This window comes from Arvicanthis niloticus, chromosome 1 (genome assembly GCF_011762505.2).
Source record: "Arvicanthis niloticus isolate mArvNil1 chromosome 1, mArvNil1.pat.X, whole genome shotgun sequence".
NCBI classification, from domain to species: domain Eukaryota; kingdom Metazoa; phylum Chordata; class Mammalia; order Rodentia; family Muridae; genus Arvicanthis; species Arvicanthis niloticus.
Genome location: NC_047658.1, coordinates 137,366,963 through 137,387,262, shown reverse-complemented (window position 1 = coordinate 137,387,262; position 20,300 = coordinate 137,366,963). Strand labels below are relative to the sequence as shown.

At 41.7% G+C, this 20,300-nt stretch overlaps 1 protein-coding gene across 3 annotated transcripts in view; it reads right to left on the bottom strand.

The window, feature by feature from the left end:
• Positions 1-6,146: 6,146 nt before the first annotated feature.
• Il33 (interleukin 33) overlaps positions 6,147-20,300 on the bottom strand; it is a 39,363-nt gene continuing 25,209 nt past the window's right edge. For 2 of the 3 annotated variants that reach the window (XM_034521293.2, XM_034521280.2), the window contains 7 exons: positions 18,022-18,129; positions 14,366-14,491; positions 13,646-13,768; positions 11,804-11,929; positions 11,244-11,294; positions 9,694-9,791; positions 6,147-7,845 (listed from right to left, as the gene is read on the bottom strand). In XM_034521293.2, coding sequence (XP_034377184.1) covers positions 7,654-7,845; positions 9,694-9,791; positions 11,244-11,294; positions 11,804-11,929; positions 13,646-13,768; positions 14,366-14,491; positions 18,022-18,118 — 813 coding nt within the window. In that variant the 5' untranslated portion in view covers positions 18,119-18,129 and the 3' untranslated portion in view covers positions 6,147-7,653. The remainder of the gene's footprint in view (positions 7,846-9,693; positions 9,792-11,243; positions 11,295-11,803; positions 11,930-13,645; positions 13,769-14,365; positions 14,492-18,021; positions 18,130-20,300) is intronic. The other variant, XM_034521285.2, reaches the window with a different exon arrangement.

Sequence of the window (20,300 nt, the reverse complement as noted above, 5' to 3'; positions counted from 1 at the left end):
TGGGGGGCAAAGGGTGTCAAGTGTAAATTCCCTTCCTGGGGCATCATCCTTCAACAGGATGTTTTGTTCTTAGAAAAACTGCAGAATGTTACTTTGTAGACAGCAGCACACAGAAAGTCTCAGCCAGGGCATAGCAGCCCTTTAGGGTCCTACATACAACAGGTATAGTGTTGAGTAGAGTTTATTTAGGACATGGAGAAGGGAGTTGAGGATGGAGGAGAGAGAGAGAGAGAGAGAGAGAGAGAGAGAGAGAGAGAGAGAGAGAGAGAGAGAGAGAGAGAGAGAGAGAGAGAGAGATTGGCCATGAGTACATGGAGAGAGGGGGGAGGGGAATGGGGAGAGAAGGGACAGAGAGGGTAAGAGAATAAGAAAGTAAGAGAGTGAGGAGGGGCCAACATCCTCTTTTATACTGAGTCAGGCACACCTGGCTGTTGCTAGGTAACTGTGGGGCAAAGCCTAGAAGGAATGCTAACACCCACAGCCCTGTCTACGCCTTGCCTTGGGTATCTTTTCCTTCTTCCTGCTCCTGGGTTGTTTCCTTTATAATAAAAAGACAATGGCAGGTTTTTTTGTTTTTTTTGTTTGTTTTGTTTTTTGTTTTTGTTTTTTGTTTTTTTTGTTTTTTGTTTTTTTGTTTTTTGTTTGTTTTAGTTCTGTAGATCACTATAGCAAACTATCACAGGGTATCTCAGGAACTCCAGACATTAGTCAGAAGGGCAGAGGATGGGACTCGGGATAGCACAGCTGTTGGTAGACCACCTGCTTGGCATACAGAAGACCCTGGGTTCCATCTTCAGTACTTGAGGTGGAGAGAGTTGAGGCAGAGTCCCAGTGCCAACTCGGGGGTGGTATCTAGAATCTGAGGTATGGTGGTTTTGTAAAACTGAGCTTTTGTATCAGAACTGAACTGCAGAATGCACACTTGGTATCTGGAGAACTAAGGATGGGGCTGGCTAGAGAAGCCGTCAGCAGCCACAACAAAAATGCTGTGGGTAGAAACAGTTTGAGATGCTGTTTGTGCTCGTGGCTCAGAGAGAAATCCTATGGTTTACGCAGAACCTGGACCTAAGACCCCGGTCTCCTTTAGACCTCCTTTGCTAGAGCTAGTGCACTGTCTTCCTGTGAGATGAAGACTCTCAGCACTGACAGGAAATCATAAAGAAAGGAAGCTCAGATATTGAAGTGTCAGATGTTGGGGATTGGGAGCCACAGGATTGTGTTATGGAGCACTTTTCTTCCTCTATGGAAAACCTGGACAAATACTTACATCCAAGCCCTATATTTATACCCTATGGGGCCTCGGTACCTCAGAGGAAAGATCAGGACAATGATTAACAAAACCCACAGAAGGGCTGGGGAGATGGCCCCGCAACCAAGCGCACTAGCTGCTCTTGCAGAGGCCCTGGATTTATTGCCAGCACCCATGTAGTGGCTCACAACGATCTGTAACTCCAGTTTCAGGGAATCCTATATTGTTTCCTGGCCTTCACAGGCACTAGGAATGCACCCATTACTGATACGCACATACTGGCAGGATACCCATCCACATAAAAAAAATTAAATCTGAAAAAAGAATATGCAAACACACAGATTCTCTTACAGAGGTGATGGGCTGGAGGTCAGCGATAGAGTGAGCAAGGGGCCATTAGTGCCACCTCTTGCCTGACATATGTAGATGTTTTTGTTGTCTGCTTGAGTGGGAGGTGTCTTAAAAGTTGTCTCAACTTGATTCTTTTTTGTTGTTGTTGTTGTTGTTTTTTGGTTTTTGGTTTTTCGAGACAGGGTTTCTCTGTGTAGCCCTGGCTGTTCTGGAACTCACTCTGTAGACCAGGTTGGCCTCGAACTCAGAAATCTGCCTGCCTCTGCCTCCCAAGTGCTGGGATTAAAGGCATGCGCCACCACTGCCTGGCAAAAGTTGTCTCAAATGGATTCTTCTTCAAGGAGAAGCTCGCTGAGAGACTCAAAAGGAATCTTCTAGGTCTTGTGGTGGGGCAGTGGGTCCTAGTCAGGGTGGGTGAGTTTAGAGTCTCCTTAAAGATAAAGAGAGAAAACAGGAGCTGAGGAGTCACCTGTCAGTAAGTCACCTGCCAGTCACTCTGTCACAAGCATGAGGTCCTGGGTTTGGAGCATCAACAGCTGCATAGAAAGCCAGACATGATAGTGTACATCTGTAAGCCTGAGGTGCAGGGCGGAGGGACAAGTGGACTCTGGAGCTCATTGGCCAGACAGCCTACCTAATCAATGTGCTCCAGGTTCAGTAAGTGACCCTGTCACAGAAAAATGAGCATGATAAATTGGGAAAGACATACGGTGACCTCTGACCTCCACGTGAAAAAATAAAAGTAAACAGAAAAGAGCAGTAACGACCCAAATGTCAATCGGGGCTCTGAGACACTTTATCTCAGAGCTGGACCATTTTCACCTAAGAGCATAACCAAGTTGTTAATGCTGTCCTTGTGTTCTTGGAAAAGATAATTAATAATAAAAATGGTGTTGATAATGATGACGATGAGAATAACAATAGCAAGAGAATACAGTTTAATACCTCAGGGGATTAGAAAATTGGCTTCGTACCCTCAGATCAGGCTGACCTTCAGGAAAGCATTTTAAATTGGAACTCGATTATGGTTTTGCAATAGATGCTTAAACCAGATTCTTATGTGCAGAAAATATTGTTTCCAAGAATTGCTGCTAAGTACACGGAGGATAGATTTATTTTGTTCGTATATTACTATTTATTAAACAGGTAAGTTTGGACTATCTGCTGAAGTCTTACAGTCTGCTGAGTACTAAGGAGAAAATGGCAGATGCGATTGCTTCAGTGCCATAGAGAGATACCGTCTAGTGTGAAAGAGGGAGCCATGCCCTGGCAATAGACAGGAGAGGTACACAGTCGAGGTTAGAAAGGAGAGAGGAGGTAGGTAAGGTGGCCACGGTTCTTGGCTTTTCTGGTAATTCTTGAAGACATGATATGGCTCCAGCTGCATATGCAGCAGAGGATGGCCATTGGGCATCAATGGGAGGAGAGGCCCTTGGTCCTGTGAAGGCTCGATTCCCCCGTGTAGGGGAATGCCAGGGAAGGGAGGCGAGAGTGGGTGGGTAGGTGGAGAAACACCTTCATAGAAGGAAGGGGAGGGGAGATGGGATAAGGGGTTTCTGGGGGGGAAACCGAGAAAGGGGATAACATTTGAAATGTAAGTAAAGAAAATATCCAATAAAAAAAATATTTTTTTAAAGGACCAGTGGCAAATATGATTCTGAAAGTTGGCCTCCACTGGCTGTGGCCTGGCAAGAATGTCTTGCCTAATTTCTCCAGAAGTCAAGGCAGTGACTTGGGTGACAAGGTATCAGTTCTGGGGAGTCACAGGCAAGCTGAGTGTTTAACTTTGTATTAAGGGTTGGGCCCAGTGTATCTTGACAAATATTTAAAGCTTGCCAAATTAGTTTCCTCCAAGTGCCACACATAGGAAAAGGGCGTCCCTGCTAGATAGTCCTATGAGTGGGGAAAGTCGAGGCTGAGTGCTGGCTTGGTTTATTATCTTCACATTTACGTAGTAAACAGTTGAGGAAAAAAGCTTTAGCAACCACAATCGAAGATTCTTAATCTCAACCATTTCTCAATGTCTTAGAAGTTTTAAAATAATAACAGCACAGTTTTGTTTTAACACAGGTGATTTTTATTCGATAATTTTTTTGTAAGCATAGAAAACAATGAGGTTTGCTTTTTTTTTTCCCCCGTTGGAGATAGGGTTTCTCTGTGTAGCCCTGTCTTGGAACTTACTCTGTAGATCAGGCTGGCCCTGAATTGAGACATCTGCTTGTCTTTGCCTCACAAGTGCTGGGATCAAAGGGCGTGCGTCACCACTGCTGGGCAGCAGTGAGTCTTTTATGACTTGTTTTTTTTTCTGTGTAGGTGTGTGCACATATTTGTGCACGTGCTGGTATACATGTGTGTGCATTGCTCAAGGAGGTCAGAGGTTATCCCTTGACTATTACACTTTAGGAGCCATCCAACTTATTTTTGGAGATAGGGTCTCTCATATGTAAGACCATAACATATGAATGAATAACATGAATAACAACAGAGGTTAGATAGCTTGTAAGGGACCAGTGGGGAGGAGAGGACCTTACAGGGAAGGGGATGTAGAATCTAGTGTTATAAAGAGATAACAGTGAAACAAGAGAAGAAAAAGCAAATGGAAAGGGGGATGAGAGGGCAGGGAAAGGAGAAAATATGGGAGACAGACAACTCAGAATAAAGAAATTTTTAAAAGCCAGATGCACACCTAATACCACAGAAGCTTTCTAAAATAGATACATATATGAAAGGAATTTAAATGGAATCACCACATAATGTAGGAGACAATGCCCCCAACAAGACATAAAACTTCTGCCACCACATAAAACTTTCTGTGCCTAGAAAGGGTTAAAACTTGGTGAGTTGTTGGCCAAAGGGGTCCCATAGGATAACCACCCCCTAACATCACAAACTGTTGCTTAAGGCAATTGGTTACTCTCCATAACCTGATGGTAAGGCCCTACTATGAAGACACAGCTTCTTTATGCCCCTGAACATTAGAAATTGAGCTAGTGCCCAGCTGAAAATTTCACCCCCTACTGACAAGTGCTCATAGTTCTGAATGGTACCTTGCAGTCTCCTGGAGGAGAAAAGTAATGATCAAGTTTCACCCATCGATCTACCTGCCTGCGTGATATACCTGTGCAGTAGTGGCACAAATGTTAATGGGATAACCAACCATTTTTTTAAAAATTGGATTTAAAGCATACTTCATGAGATGGAGCCCATACCTGACACTGCTCAAGTGGCCAAGAACCTAGGACTAGAGAGGTCAAAGGCCTCGGGGAAAATCTATTTTTCTGTTAAAAGAACAGAGCAAGAAAATGATTCTTAATGACATATGGCTGTACATATAGAGCAGAGTGTCACTTAATCCTCATTAGAGAAGGTCCTTCTTATAGTAGATAGGAATTAATGAAGAGATCCACAACTGGACAATGTGCAGAGAAGGGGAGAGTTTGGAGCACTCGGCCTTACAGGGGATGTCTTCGTAAAACCTCTCCCATTGAGACTCAGGGATCCATGCAGAAGAGGAAGCAGAAAGATTGTAAGTGGCAGAGGCAGTGGGTGACTCCAAGGAAACTGTCTTCCAGACACAACAGTGCTGATAAATGGATGAGGCCACAGAGACTGTGAGAGCACACACAAGAACTGGGATGAAGAAGCTTCACCCCAGGGGTACTGAGCCACACAAAATGGACACCATGTTATTGTGTGTTCTTTTTGTTTCATTTTGGTGATTTTTGTCTTATCTACCTTCTCTCTTTTTTAATGTGTCTGCTTTGATTTTCATGTTTTTTTCCTTGAGAGAAAGAGACCCCCCTCCCCCCAAAGAAAGCAGATGTGTAGGGAGGTGGGGAAAACCTGAAAGGAATTGGAGGAGAAAAAAAGAATACTATCAAAATACATTGTATAAAAATTTTAAATAAAAATTCTCAAAAATTCTCCAAATACAGCAAGACCTAAAAAACATAAACAATATTACATGACTAAAATTTTAGATATCAGATAAAGTGATCATTTCTGATATAATTGAACGGACAGATTATTTCCAGCAATATTTATTATGAGCCATCACAGCACATGTAAGACAAAATGCCAGTGCAACATTAAATATTTTAATCAAATAACACTGATTGTAATAATGTGGAAAATGTGTGTGTGTGAGGTGTGCACATGTGCACATGTGTGGAGACCAGAGATCAACATCAGGACTCTTCCTCTGTTTGAGACAGTCTCGGAACCCAGAGTTTACCAGCTTGGCTGGGCTAACAGGCCAGCAGCAGCCCAGAATCACCCTCCCTAGCACTGGGGTTTACAGCCACTCTTGGCTTTTATATGGGAGCTTGGGATCCGAACTCCGGTCCTCATCTTTCTCAAAAGTTTCCTCAGCTCTGAAAATATGTTTTAAAAGAAAACAAAACAGAAAAGAAATAAAGGATCAGGGATTTTAGGTTAATTTTTGATGCAGGAACATGGAGGTGTATGTTTGGTTTGGTGTGAAAGTCTCCTATTTGAGAGAAAGAAAGAGGCACTGGGAGGATGAAGGTAAGACAGACACAATCCCTTCCATGTTCCGAAAAGTCTACTTTAATACCCTAAGTTGTCAAACAGCCACTTGCTTCATTTGTCAACAGTGATGGACTGATGTACACTCATTTTCATTTAAGAATTCAGAATGCTGGAGTGTTTTGAGGTCACACGTGGTTTTGAAAAATAGTTTATTCAAAGTTACGAACAACAAGAAGAACACATTTGACTTCTTAATGACTATTTTAAGGGTATTGTACAGATTCATAGAGTCAACATGGTGGTTTCCAGGGGGATGATGTAGATTCTGTTTTTACTTTCCTCTAGAGTAAGACTGTGACAAATCAATGCAGTGCAGATTAAATACAGCGGAGTAAGTGTGTTGGTGTGTAGCTGTCAGAGAAAACAGAAACAAGGCTCAGGGAGTAGAAGATCTGTTATGGATATGTTGGTCCAAAGAACCAAAGAAGGGGCAGAAGACTTATAGTCAGAAGACTTATAGTCAGTGATTTCAGTTACAGGTGTGAACTAACATGTGTTTTGTTTCCTAGTGAAAGCTGGCTTGCTTAAAGTTAAACTGCTATGTTTTTAAAAGAAAATGGGAATTTTAAGAAAGAAAGAAGCACAGGTAACATCACTCCACTTCACAAACACAGACTTTCTGTTTCTTTGTTTTCCAGTTGTCTTCTCTCTCATACAGTTATCCTGTCTGTCTAGGCATGTAAGCATCTGGTGTGCTTGGGTTCTTGACAGAAAGGGCTGATCTGAGGGTTGCCTAGGGCATCTATTGATACATTTGGTATTTTATTCTGAGAAACAGTCTCTGCAGCAGCTGGTTTTCCCCCTAGCCGATCTTCCCACTAACTGGTCCTCCCCCTAGCTGATCTTCCCACTAACTGGTCCTCCCCCTAGCTGATCCTCCCACTAACTGGTCCTCCCTCTAGCTGATCCTCCCACCAACTGGTCCTCCCCCTAGCTGATCCTCCCACTAACTGGTCTTCCCTCTAGCTGATCCTCCCACCAACTGGTCCTCCCCCTAGCTGATCCTCCCACTAACTGGTTCTCCCTCTAGCTGATCCTCCCACCAACTGGTCCTCCCCCTAGCTGGTCCTCCCACTAACTGCTCTAGTATTGCAATCTTTTGTTTGGAACCAGGGAAAATTGTTTAGGTATTTACTTTGTTTGTTTGTGTTTGTTTTTGTTTTGCTGGTTTTCTGTTTTGTTTTTATGAAGGTTTTTGGAATGGACCCTGTCTCAAGCGAAACATGATCTGTGGTTAGTGCTCTTCTGAAGAGATCTGTGAGTGTAATCTTAAAGCAGAAAAAAGGGCAAGGCTGAATCTCTTTCAGTTTCTTTATCAATGCCCTATGTCGTATATTCACGTGTTTACTAAACGTGTAGCTGTAAAAAAGGAAATAAAAGAATCTTCCTATATAATAATTCCACATCATCTTAAACCAAGAATGGCTTTCTTTTTCTGTTAGCCTTTCTTCAGTTGGAAACATTAAGTCATTCAACCCAGAACCCACAGGTTTTTCATCACATTACATTTTAGAGAGCTTAAACATGATACTGTTTCCATTTTCGTCCTTTTCTTCCACTAGAGCAAGCTGGTTATCCTTCACTCCTATGTACTTGCCAGGAAGATTCTTGCATTCAAATGAAACAAAGTCAGAGGACTTTTTGTGAAGAACAAAGAAGGCCTGGTCTGGAGGCGAGACATCACCCCTTTGGAGCTGAGGAAAGAAGAGAAGAAGTACAGGTGTGAATGGGGAGTCCAGAGCTAATATTGCCTAAACCTGGGTCAGGATCCATGGTGGACTGATCATTTATAGCTTGATCTTTCTAGCAAGTCTGTATTGAGTCGAGGATGGGAAAAGGAGCACTGGGGAGAACACAGAGGCTGCGTGGCAGAGGTGATATTGATTCATGGAGAGTCCATACATTTGGATAAGCACCTTGCCATAGACTGACCAGATCTACTTGCTTAATACTTCTCAAGCCCCGTCTCTTTTCATCCTCACAGTATGTTTATGTGGAATAATTACCTTGGTCAGCTACCATGCAACAAACTATCAAAAAACTTCTGGATTTGTCCCCTTCCTTTGCCACATATTGCCTTTAATATAGAGAACATGTCTAGTAATGTATCTAGTAAACCTTGACTTTTCAGTTTAGCCAGGGCTCTCTGTGGATTGGTTCGGCATTCCCTATAGATTGGTTCGTTTCCAGTTTAAATACAGACATATTTTAATTAAGTTGATTGTTAAATTAAGTTGTTCAATTAAATTAAGCTAATTTAAATACAGTCAGATTGTTAGTTTTATTTATGTTATTTTTAAAGAATTTCTTTTAAGTTACATGTATGTGGCTATGGCTGTGTGTGGGTGTGGGCATGTAAGTGCAGATGCCTGTGGAGGCCAGAGGCTTCTGGCTCGGAGCGGGAATTACAGGTGTCGTGAGTCACATGACAATGAATACTGGGGAGCCAATTCATGTCATCAGAATGAGCTCTCAGTTGCTGAGGATCTATATGTGATTATTCTTTTAATCCAATGAGTTTTGCAATAGTTTGTTGTGCAGTAGCCGACCAAGGCAATAATTCCATATAAACTTGCTGTGAGGATTAAAGACACAGGGCTTATGAAATATTAAGCAAGAACTTGATATGCCATGGCAGCCCACTTTTGTTTTTGAGGTTTTATTTATGCTAGATTTTACATCACATACACTTGAGAGTATTATCCTGAGAAGAACACTGGTCACGGTCCACTGTTTGTGTTGATGTCTTACATGGCTGGATCACTTTGAAATTTTGTATATTTACAGAAATCATCTTTATTATGTTCTCCCATGTCCTTCCTTTTCACTCTGGCATGTTTGTTCTTTACATAATCAGATTTTTTTTGTCATGGCTGATGTACACCTGCTGTTTGCTAAGCAAGAATGGATCCGAGGTAGAATGTAATGCTGCCCCCAACTGCTGATGTATGGGCATGTTTGCTGCCCTCCCCTTCACAGACTTGCGCCAGAAATGATTGTATATATATAAAAAATATTCTGGGGCTGGAGAGATGACTCGGCACTTAAGAGCACTGCCTGCTCTTCTGGAGGTCCTGAGTTCAATTCCCAGCAACCACATGGCAGCTCACAACCGTCTGTAATGGGATCTGATGCCCTCTTTTGGTGTGTCTGAATAGACAGTATATTCATATGCATAAAATAAGTAATTCTGGGAGAATACGGCCAAATGGAAAAGATGTGCGCTCACTCTGCAGAAGTGCCTCTCAAACTGTGGGAAAGGAATGAAGCTCCTGAAGGACTGGTCAGACGTTAGGTCTGATCCGGACCTGCTTTCTAACAAATTCTCCAAGGATTCTGTGCTGTTGCCGAAGACCAGAGTTGTAGCCACAAGGCCATGCACCTCACACTCCTCTCCCTTCCCTACTCCCAAGCAAGTCGTTAGACGTGACTGCATTTTATTTACACAGTATGTCCTTCTGCCTTCAACACTTCACTAACATCTAAATGCACATAAACAGGTAGGACTAAATGTGCCTGTTGTGCAATCATATTTCTGTTACCTCCACAGAATAGTCCTTGTCGTTGGCGTGCAGCCAGATGTCTGTGTCTTTGGCAGGACTCATGTTCACCATCAGCTTCTTCCCATCCACACCATCGCCTTAAAATGAAAATGATAAGGTGAAGTGACATGGCTGCCACTTGGCCACATCTGACCTCTCTGTTAGAGACAATAGATACTTCAAAACTCCTGTTATGGGACTAGAGAGATGCTTCCTTTGTTACGAGCACTTGATGCCCTTGCAAGAGGCTCTGCATTCAGTTCCCAGAACCCACAGAGTGGCTCACAGCTACCTGAGACTCAAGTGAGAGGACATTCAGTGCTGCCTTCTAGCTTTCTCCAGCCCTCTATGCTTCTCAAGCACTTACATACACGCAAGCAAAACATTCAGACCACAAAATAAAAATAAAATAAAATCATTTTTTAAAAAAATCTGTTGCTCAAAAAAAAATCTGTGGTACATGATTAATACAATTTCACCTATCAATTATAAACAAAAAGAAGAAATTATAAATCAAAAAACCTAAGCTTTGTAACTCATCTTAATTTAACTTAACCCAAAGAATCCAAGTTTCAAAAAAAAAGTTCATTAATCCATTTAAAAGTATTTGCACCCAAATATCAAGCAGATAGTCCTTCCTTCCTTCCTTCCTTCCTTCCTTCCTTCCTTCCTTCCTCCCTCCCTCCCTCCCTCCCTCCCTTCTTTCCTTCCTCCCTCCCTTCCTTCTTTCCTTCATTTCTTCCTTCCTTTCTTTTTCTATCTTCCTTTCTGTTATTTCTTTCTTCCCCCCAAGAAAGGGCTTTTCTATGTAGCCCTATCTGTCCTGAAACTCACTCTGTAGATCAGGCTGGCTTTGAACTCAGAGATCTGCTTGCCTCTGCCTCCTGAGTGCTGGGATAAAAGGTGTGCACCACCAAGCCCAGCCCAAGAGTCTTTCTAAATCTTTCTGAGGAGAGGTTTAAGTGTTTACTTTCTGTTGTTGTTCTGACCTTTTGTAATTGAACTGATGCCAATGGATGCTGCTTTGGACATCCCCTTTGTTCATGTGAAGCCTCTGAGAGCTGTCCTCTAACAGACGACAGTAGAACATTTCCCCTCCTGCCTTCTCATGGCTCAGTGTTGCTTTCAGACTAAGTTCTGACCAACTGAAGATACGCAGACATGTGATACACAACTTCAAGTTGTGCCATGAAGGGGAAAATATGCATTCATTCTCCTTCCTCTCTCTTGCTGACTGGGCATAGTGTCGAGCCATTCCACATGGACAGAATGATGTAGAAGGAACTGCTTCTGGATAACCTTTGAGCAGAGTCTTTCCAGCCACGGCTGAGATGGGCTGTACTATTCCAAGAGTAGTTAAGCCTTTATCCTACTAACCCAGAAGCAGATGAGGTGGAATAATGCTCTAAGAAGCTAAGATTTTACAATGAGTGTGGGGTTGAAGATAACCCTTTGAACCTCTTGCTCATGATAATCATGGGCTACTTCAGATTCATCTTTGTTCTGAACAAGAATCCAAACACCACCCCTTCTCCCTGCCTCCACATTACCTGATTGACTTGCCGGAAAGGAAGACTTGTAGTAACGAAGTAGCACCTTGTCTGAAAGACAACATTGGGTATCACTGGGTGAGAGATAAATATATCAAAAGGTTTCAGTTCCATCCGGTCCTCAGGGCCGGGAACACAAACATCCCCTCCTTTTGTCATATTCCAAAAAAGCAGAACTTTGGTGGTTCTTAGAAAGATCTCAAAACACGTTGTGCTCAGATGAATTCTCCAATATGCAGGTGATATTGTTTATGACCGAGGAATAGTCTTTCACACAAGACTCTGCCTTGGTGACACTTAAAAGGTGGGCAACATCTTATTATTCAGCATTAATAAATACAATGTGGCCCATCTTTCTGTATTTTTCAATGTCTGTATTAGTTCCCAAAGAATGTGACTACACAGAGTCCTTCTTGACATAGGAAAGACTAGAATTACCATAGATGGTGAAACTCACTATTGTTGAATATCTCAGTTACTCCACTGTTGATAACTTGGTAGACTGTTTTTAAGCCTTGCCAGTTATTGTTACTAAGTACACATGTGAGGAAATACTCTACCTTTTTCTTGGTCTTTTCCAGAGTCTTCAACATTGATGACATAACATCCATTCTCCAAAACAAAACTAACACATTGGTCATCGTACGTGGTCAGGGAGGCACAAGATTGTGTTAAAGGTGAAGTTTCTGTCAATAAGAATAAAAACCAAATGATTCTATGAACCATTCGCTTGGCTATCTACACGAATTACTTCCTCTGAAGAGTTTTGGGTTTTAGTGTGAGCTATTCTTCGTCATTGTAACATAGACAAAAGCTAAGTACCATAGCTGATACCATGGTGGAATTAAAGGCGTTACCCTCCTGCACAGTGGGGGTGGGGATGAGAAGGACAGCTCCCCTTCTTACCTTCCTACAGTCTAGGGGACAGCAGAAAAGAATGGTCATGTCTTGGAAGACATGGGTGAACATATGCCTCTTTATAAAGCATGATCAGTTAGAGATTTCCAACGCTCTGGGGCAGTGATTCTCAACCTGTGGGTCCAGACCCTTTGTAGGTTACTTGATTTTTTCACAGAGATTGCATATCAGATATCCTATATATCAGATATTTGCATTAGGATTCATAACAGTAGCAACATTACAGTTATGAAGTAGCAATAAGAGTAAGTTTATGGCTGGGGGTCACCACAGCATGGGGAACTATGTTAAGAGGCGACAGCATTTAGGAAGGTTGAGAGCCGCTGGTCTAGGGGGACGCAGATGTAAGTTAGTTCTGCTTTTTCCTGGACAATCGAGACACATACAGAGCACGTGATAACATTTTAAAAGCACATGTGGGCAAACTGAAGCAGACATGACCCATATGAGGATCCTACATTAAAATTTACTGTATCTTCTGCATGTAATTGAACTTTGCAGAAATAATATACAAAATAGAAAGAATTTGCATGTGAACATCTAAGCCAAAGTCATTTAAATCCAGTTTGTGAAAAACTTAAATATTGACCAGGAGGTAAATATATTTATATTAAACATATACTAAATACACATACTAAACATATACCATACATAAGACACATTCTAAGTGTTTTATATAATGTCACATATAAAAATATATATTAAAATGGCAATATGTGATTCTTAATCAAACTTCCTCAATGATGGAGTTCTTAATTTGTTAATTATTTAATTTGGTCTTTTGTCTGTTTGTCTTTGAGACAGTTTCTCACTATACAACTCTGACTGTTCTGGGACTCACTGTGTAGACCAGGCAGACCTGATCCCAAGGAATGTATCTACCTCCTCAATGCTGGGATTGACATCACTTGCCACTATGCCCAGCCCTCACTTTGAATTTTTCCCACATTGATAGTGACTATGTGCAGAGCCTGGCACATGAGGCCAATGTTCTACCACTGAACTACACTCCCTGGGTTCTCCTCGCTTCTTGATAATCACCATTTTACTTAGAACTCAGCCAAAACGATAAAAACTTAAAACTATTCTTCAAGTCACATCATGTTAAAATTGCATTTAAAAATTGTTTGTTTGTTTGTTTGTTTTTAAATTTTCTTTCACGGTGAACATTCTGAAATTCGGGGAGTGTGGATTTTATTTTCTCTCTCTCAAAGGATAATACATTTATCGGGACTGTTGTAGACATGATTCCAACCTACAACAAGTATTTCAAAATACCAATGGAATGCTAACCATAGATCGAATAGGCACAGCTCTACCACACCCAGTTTGGATACCACCAAACTGGCACCCAAGCAGGAAACAAACGTTTCTGATACATGTGAAAACAACGTTCTTGAGTCTGCTCCATGGAGTATTGCTTGCCAAGGCCTGGTGTCCTATCTCCCACTTCACCCCACATGTCCCCTCTGACCAAGTCACACCTTGGATACTACCCAGTGTGTCAACTGATGCAGCAAATGCTTGGAGTCTGCTTACGCCCAGCAGGGATCTCTTCTTAGAAGCCTTTGGATAGGCAGAGAAGCTCTCTTCATGCTTCTTGCTACCTGCAAGACAGCAGTGGGGTTTGGGGGTGAGCCATCAATCTTGATTCTGCAAAGATGCCATCCTTTTTGATGGCCAGTGTGGTGACAGTGGTAAGTGATCTCAGGGCAGTGGTCACCCAAAGGTCTGATGGAATCAGTTCCTCCTTAATGACAAGGTCTTTACTTAAAAAAGTAAAGACCATTCGTACTCCAGCAAAGCACTCCAAAGTGAGAAACAAACAGAAGACTGCTCACAGTCACTGCCCTCAAAAGCAGCCACTGGGAACAATTTAGTTTGCTTCCTCTATATTACAAAATATCATCTCACATAATTGCATATTTACACATAGTCTTGTGTCTTCTGTTTTTACCCACCAGTGTATCCATTTCTAAAATGGATTCTAGAATAGAGTTTTAGAATATTTATGTAGAAATTCTAAAATAAAAAAACCCTTTCTAAAATGGCCAACACATTATCATTTGTACTCTTTTCCTCAAGGAGAATTTAGATAAGGAAAATGTGTGTGTGTGTGTGTGTGTGTGTGTGTGTGTGTGTGTGTGTGTGTGTGTGTAGAAAAGCAAATAGATGCCCATCAGTCTATCCAGGAATGTACTTACCCGATTTTAGTGAATATCTTTTGGTGGGTTCTTTCTCAAAATAACCAGTCTCCTTTCTTATGGTGAGGCCAGAACGGAGCCTCATGCAGTAGAAATGGCAGACGTCTTTGTTCTTCTGTTGGGATCCTAACAATAGGGGCAATAAAAAGGTAGATTTATGTAGGTCCTATTCTATAATATACACAGTGCCTCCAACAGAGACTGGAATAGCACTACTTAATTAAAAATTAACTTTATTAATTTTATAGCAAGCCTTAGATAGGATATGCAAAATCAAATAAAGTCTTTTCTCCTTACTGTGACCAAGTCTTTGACCAGAAGCAACTTAAAGGAGAAAGGAATTAGTTCTGCTTGTGTCTCAGGTCCTTTATGGAGGAAAGGTGTGCCTTTATCTGAATCCTTCTTAATTAGTTCTGGACCCAGCCCATGGGATATTGCAGCTGCCCATTTTCAGGGTGGGTCTAAGCTAAGCCTTTCCAGAGAATGCTGTCATAGACACATACCTAAAGACATGCCTCACGAATGCCTTAAGTGGTTCTTAATTCAATCAAGTTGACATTTAAAATTAACCATTGTGGACCTTGAGATTTAATAGACAATAGGCTGGAGTTGTATTTTGATACCAGATGGGTTGTTGAAGCACTTTAGGTCTTTAGAAATTTTTGTTGTTGTTGTTGCTTTCATAGTGGCATTTGAAGGACCATAGCTCTACATTCAGCATGGACCCGCCTTTGCCTAACTGAGGGGCATGTTAACATCCGTAGGAGATTTCTGCTCATCTAGAATAAACTTTTCATAATTTTTGAAGGATGGCTGTGAACCATAAAGGTTATTGATACTAAAATAATTGTCACTGAAGCACACATCAACACTCTGCTAATTACTTTTATGTGTCTTTTAACTTAGCCATTCATGATAATCTTGCAAAGTATTATCTTAGTTTTACAATGATAACCTGAGGCTTTTAGGAGCCATGACACTGCCCAAGGTTACCCAGCTCATGCATTGTGCTAAGAAGTGTGTTACAGTTAAATGTTCCCACGGAGTCTCGTGCTTGAGCACTTGTTCACAACCTAGTGACACTTGTTTGAGAGTTTGTGAAGCCTCTGGGGTCTTGCTGATATACATAGACCATGGGGGCCAGTCTCAGACTTTAGCCTGGTCCTTTAGTCTCCCACTCCTGGTTGGTGCCGTATGAGAAGCCCCTGGAAGCTATGGCTATCATAGACCAAATTGGTCCAGCCAGCATTCCTGCCATATCATATAATAAGTCTGTACCTTCTAAGCCATGAAGCAAAATGAATAGTCTGTCTTTACATTGTTTCTCCTGGGTATTTGATTTGGACATAGAGATGTAAAGTTAAGTGGCGCAGTATGTTTCATATCAAAGATGCTCATTAGAATCTACCTCCACCGAAAACAAAACAAACAAACAAACAAACAAACAAACAAAACACTGGCCAGATGTGGCCCTGCCTCTAGTCCCCATACTCAAGAGGCTGAAACAGGAAGGTTGCAAATTTCTAGACCAGTGAGCTACATAGAGTCTTATTTGGTAAGGGAAGAAGTCTGCTCTGCAACCTGAGGGACTAGCCAAGTGCAAATTCAGTCAACTGAACAAAAAAGGTCAACCAGTTATTCAGTAATTCTCATTTTTCTTAGCCCAAGAAAAATTTAAGTTCCATGCAGAACAATTCATCATGTCTTGGACATCATCAATAGCCTTCCAGGGTCAGATGGAGATGAAGACTAGAACATGTGAATTGTAAGATCTCAGTATTCAAAGCGAGCTCTGCCACCAATGTCTGACATTCTGGTGTGCCTACTCCACAAGGCATCATTGATAAAGGGCCTCAGTTTCTTGGATATGAAGACAGTGCATTCTTTAATAGGAGAAAACTCGGGAATGCCAAGTCACTTGCACTGAGTCATTATTTCTGCACAGAGCATTTTGACATAACTACAAACAAAAGGATTAATTTAACTGTGATTTTCTGGCCATTCAGAAACCACTGTCAAAAAAATGTTTTTAAAAATCCTGACTGTCAAAGAAGTGTGTGGGTGGTCCAGCACCTCGGGAAGGGCAGAGGGGACACTGCTTTCTTTTCAGGCTATCCATCATCCACTAACCTTCCCGTCCACCAGAGCTCTGTTACCCTCCTTGGTGTTACTACTGCAATACAAACACTATGATGTAAATAGTCATGATTCCTCTCTATGTTGTTGATTTTAAGAGTCTAAGATCCCTCAGCCCCATCTCCTCAGAGGTGTGTACCTCAGGTGGGTGTTGCGGGAGATATTGGCATTCAATCTGACTTTTCTTTCTTTCTTTCTTTCTTTCTTTCTTTCTTTCTTTCCTTTTTTTTTTTTTGTTTTGTTTTGTTTGTTTGTTTCTTTGTTTTTCGAGACAGGGTTTCTCTTTATAGCCCTGGCTGTCCTGGAACTCACTCTGTAGACCAGGCTGTCCTGGAACTCAGAAATTTGCCTGCCTCTGCCTTCCAAGTGCTGGAATTAAAGGCTTGTGCCACCACTGCCCGGCTCAATCTGTTTTTTTTTTAATCAGCCGCCATGTTCCCGACAAGCCTAGACCTGTAGCCAGAAGCAACAGCGATGGTGTACCACTGCTGCTCGGGCCATCCGCTCAGACGGCCAGAGACACCATCCCTGCCACCCACTAGACGCCAGCGTGGGAGATGGCTCTGCCAATCTTCTACGCTGTCTCTGCAAGGCTGGGCTGTGCCCAGACCATCCTACCATCCTGCCATCCATATGGGCCCAGTAGGAAATGAGACTCTAATGCTTAAATATTAATCAAAGGCTTTATATGTTTGGTAATGTTCAATAACAATATGCCCATACAATTAGAGATGTTTCCCGATTAGCTAACCTAAATATAAGTTCTTACCCACGACTGCTCTCCATACCTGTGTGGCACTTCATCCTGCTACATCTCTGCCTTCCCCTTCCCCTCCCTCCTCCTCTTCCTCTTCCTCTTCCTCTCCTTACTCCTCCCACCTTAGCTCCTCCTACAGGTAGGGACCTACTACTTAACCTCATTTCTCTTTCATAGTATTCCAAACTTTGCATTTGTAATTAAATAATTATATTTGGTTTGTTCTTTATTTGTGGCCTGGATATTTTCACTTGAGTTTTTTTTTTTTTTCCTTTATAGATAAACATTAAATCGACACTCCAAAGGTCCTTGACAGGTGTGCAGGGCGAAAGTGGATCCGTTTAGAGGTTTGTCGGTTAATCAGGGGTGAGGTTTTGTGAGTTTGATGGCAGGAACTGTGAGGACTGGGAAGGGCTTGACAGGAAAGACGAGTGTCCACTAAGCTCACACTCATTCACGGTCCCTAGTGATCTGAGGGTCACAGACCTGTGTTGTACCAAATACCAACAGTGATGATGTAGTCTGTTTAAGAAAACATCAAGGCTTCTATCATATATCCCACAAGCTGTCTCTTTTTCTTTTCAGCTCTTATATTCTTGGGAGGGTGTTGTTGTTGTTTTGTTTGTTTTGTTTGTTTGGTTTTGGTTTTGGGGGTTTTTTGTTGTTGTTTTGTTTTGGTAAGGTAGCCAGTCTTTGTGTGGAAGTAATAAACATTGAAGAGTCCGTTTAATGGTGATTACAGAGGAAATGCCTAAGCTCTTACCTTTTATTTTGCAGGGTGGGACCAGGGCTTTGCGGGTTGTGCTCCTGAACTTTGCCCGGAAAATCTTGGAGTTGGAATACTTCATTCTAGGTCTCATTTTTCAGGTTTCTGTGGGATTAAAATATAATATTAGTCCAACTATATGTATGTACCTGAAATCATCAGAAACCACCTTGGCTATCTCACCATGAAACTGATAGCCATGCGGGTGAAAAAAAAAAGAATAAATTTGAGCATAGTATTCTGATTGTACACTTGGTCTAGAATCTAGCCATAGAATCACAAAAGTAAAATAAAAATAAAAGCACAGAGAAGTCTGAGTCTGAGCAGTCTTACTGTTAATGGCGTGTTTGTATTGAAATCTCAGCACTGTTTTGTTGTAGTACATAGTTTAAAAAAAAAAAAAGTAGCCATACTGATCTTGAATGATTTTTTTTGCTGTAGGTGAAAAGAAATATAAATAAATAAAAATATAAATGAATATGAATATAAATATGAATATAAATAATATAAACTCAGAAGCCAAGGCAAATGCCCTGTGATGTTAAATTTGAGTCAGTATTAAACAAATGCCAAGCAGTGTGTGTTCACATTTTCTCCACTAAAAGGAACCATGACTCCAGATACGGGGCCAGGAAAGTAATAATGACCATAAAACATGTTATGACAGAAAACACACAGCTATTAAAAGCTAAAGGAGTTTGTGTCAAAAGCATACGGAAGCCACCATGGAGGGCTCTTGTGTCATATTTGTCACCAACTGAATATTAAAAAGAGTAAAGACAGTGACCATAGCTGAGCATAGTGTCTCAAGAATAAATGGAGTAAGATTGCCGATTTTCTCTGTTCACTCACAAGTTCGAAGACCACGGTAACAAAGGACAAACTATAGCCCAAGGAGACAGAATAAAGGGGGGACGAAGGGGGGAAAAAACCAAACAAACCCAAAACAACAACAATACCAACAGGGTAGCTAAAATTCATGGAGAAACAAAAAGATAACTTGAAGTAGAAAGCAGTCGGGAGCTCCAGCCCTGGCTCCCGGCCTTGAGCAACAATCACTCGGTCATCCTGGGTTTAGATAGCCATAAGAATAGAATTGCACTGCTCGCAGAGGGAGAAACCCGTGGTTAACAGCACAGTTCTCACAAGCCTTAAATCCAGGGCAGAATTTGGTGTGAGGGAGAATTCCTGTTCACTGCTGGGGAGAGTAAAGAAGCTGCACCATCACTCTCCAGTTACTTAAAAAAGAGTGCGTGACTAGGAGCTGTCTTCAAAGGGGGCGGGGCGCGGGGGCTATTGTTTGAGACCGAGCGACTCTGGAGATCAGAAAATACAGACAGGTGACAAATCAGGATGCCTGGGAACGCTGCCATAGTGACTGGATATAAGACAATCATGGAAGGGAGGGTATCCAAATGAGAAGTTTCAGTTACCGGGAGCCTGGGCTGAGGAAGACACAGTGATCAGTGCTCCCGCCCTCTGGTGGCGAGGACTACTCAGCTCCTGGGATTGAGGTTGACTGAGGTCTCCAAGCGTGCAGCTTCAGGTTACTTATAAACCGAGGCAGGCTGATTGCTCTTCCATCTGGACATACCTAGGCGCGCTGTTTGCGCCCTTCACTCTGACGTGAACTAGGTGGACTTTGCCACACTCGCGGACTACAGACAGTGACTGAGACCCCTGCTCAGCCTAAGGAATGTAGAAATCATTGTGGGATGCCACAGCCCCCAAAAAACGCAAAGGAAGAAAACTACAGAGTCTAAAGTATACACAGCCCTGATGTTGATGATGGGTGTCCTCAACTGGCCTCGCTACGTCAGCCTCCTTAGTGGGAACAAGGTCTAACCCATTGTTCTCCCCTCACAGACCTGGAAAGGCGCTTCCGTCTCTCCTTTAATTTTCCTTTCATTTAAAACTATTACTTATTGTTTTGAATTTTTAAACATTTTTTATCCCTCTTCTGTCTAATTTTATCTACTTCTTTTATATTTGAGTTTTAAATCTCTTCATTTCCTTACATAGTTTCAATCTTAACACGTTGTCTTTTATTCTTTTTAAATTTTCTAAAAATTAAAATATAATTACATCATGACACAGGCCAATAGAACCATCTAATTCTTGTTAGTGGCATCAAAAACATATTGGAAAAATATAGCCTTAATTTTAAAAAAAAAAAATTAGGAAAGATGGATATCTACATGTAGAAGAATGAAAGTAGAAACTTATCTCTTATCCTGTACTCAAAAAAAAAAAAAAGAAACTCAAACTGTTATCTC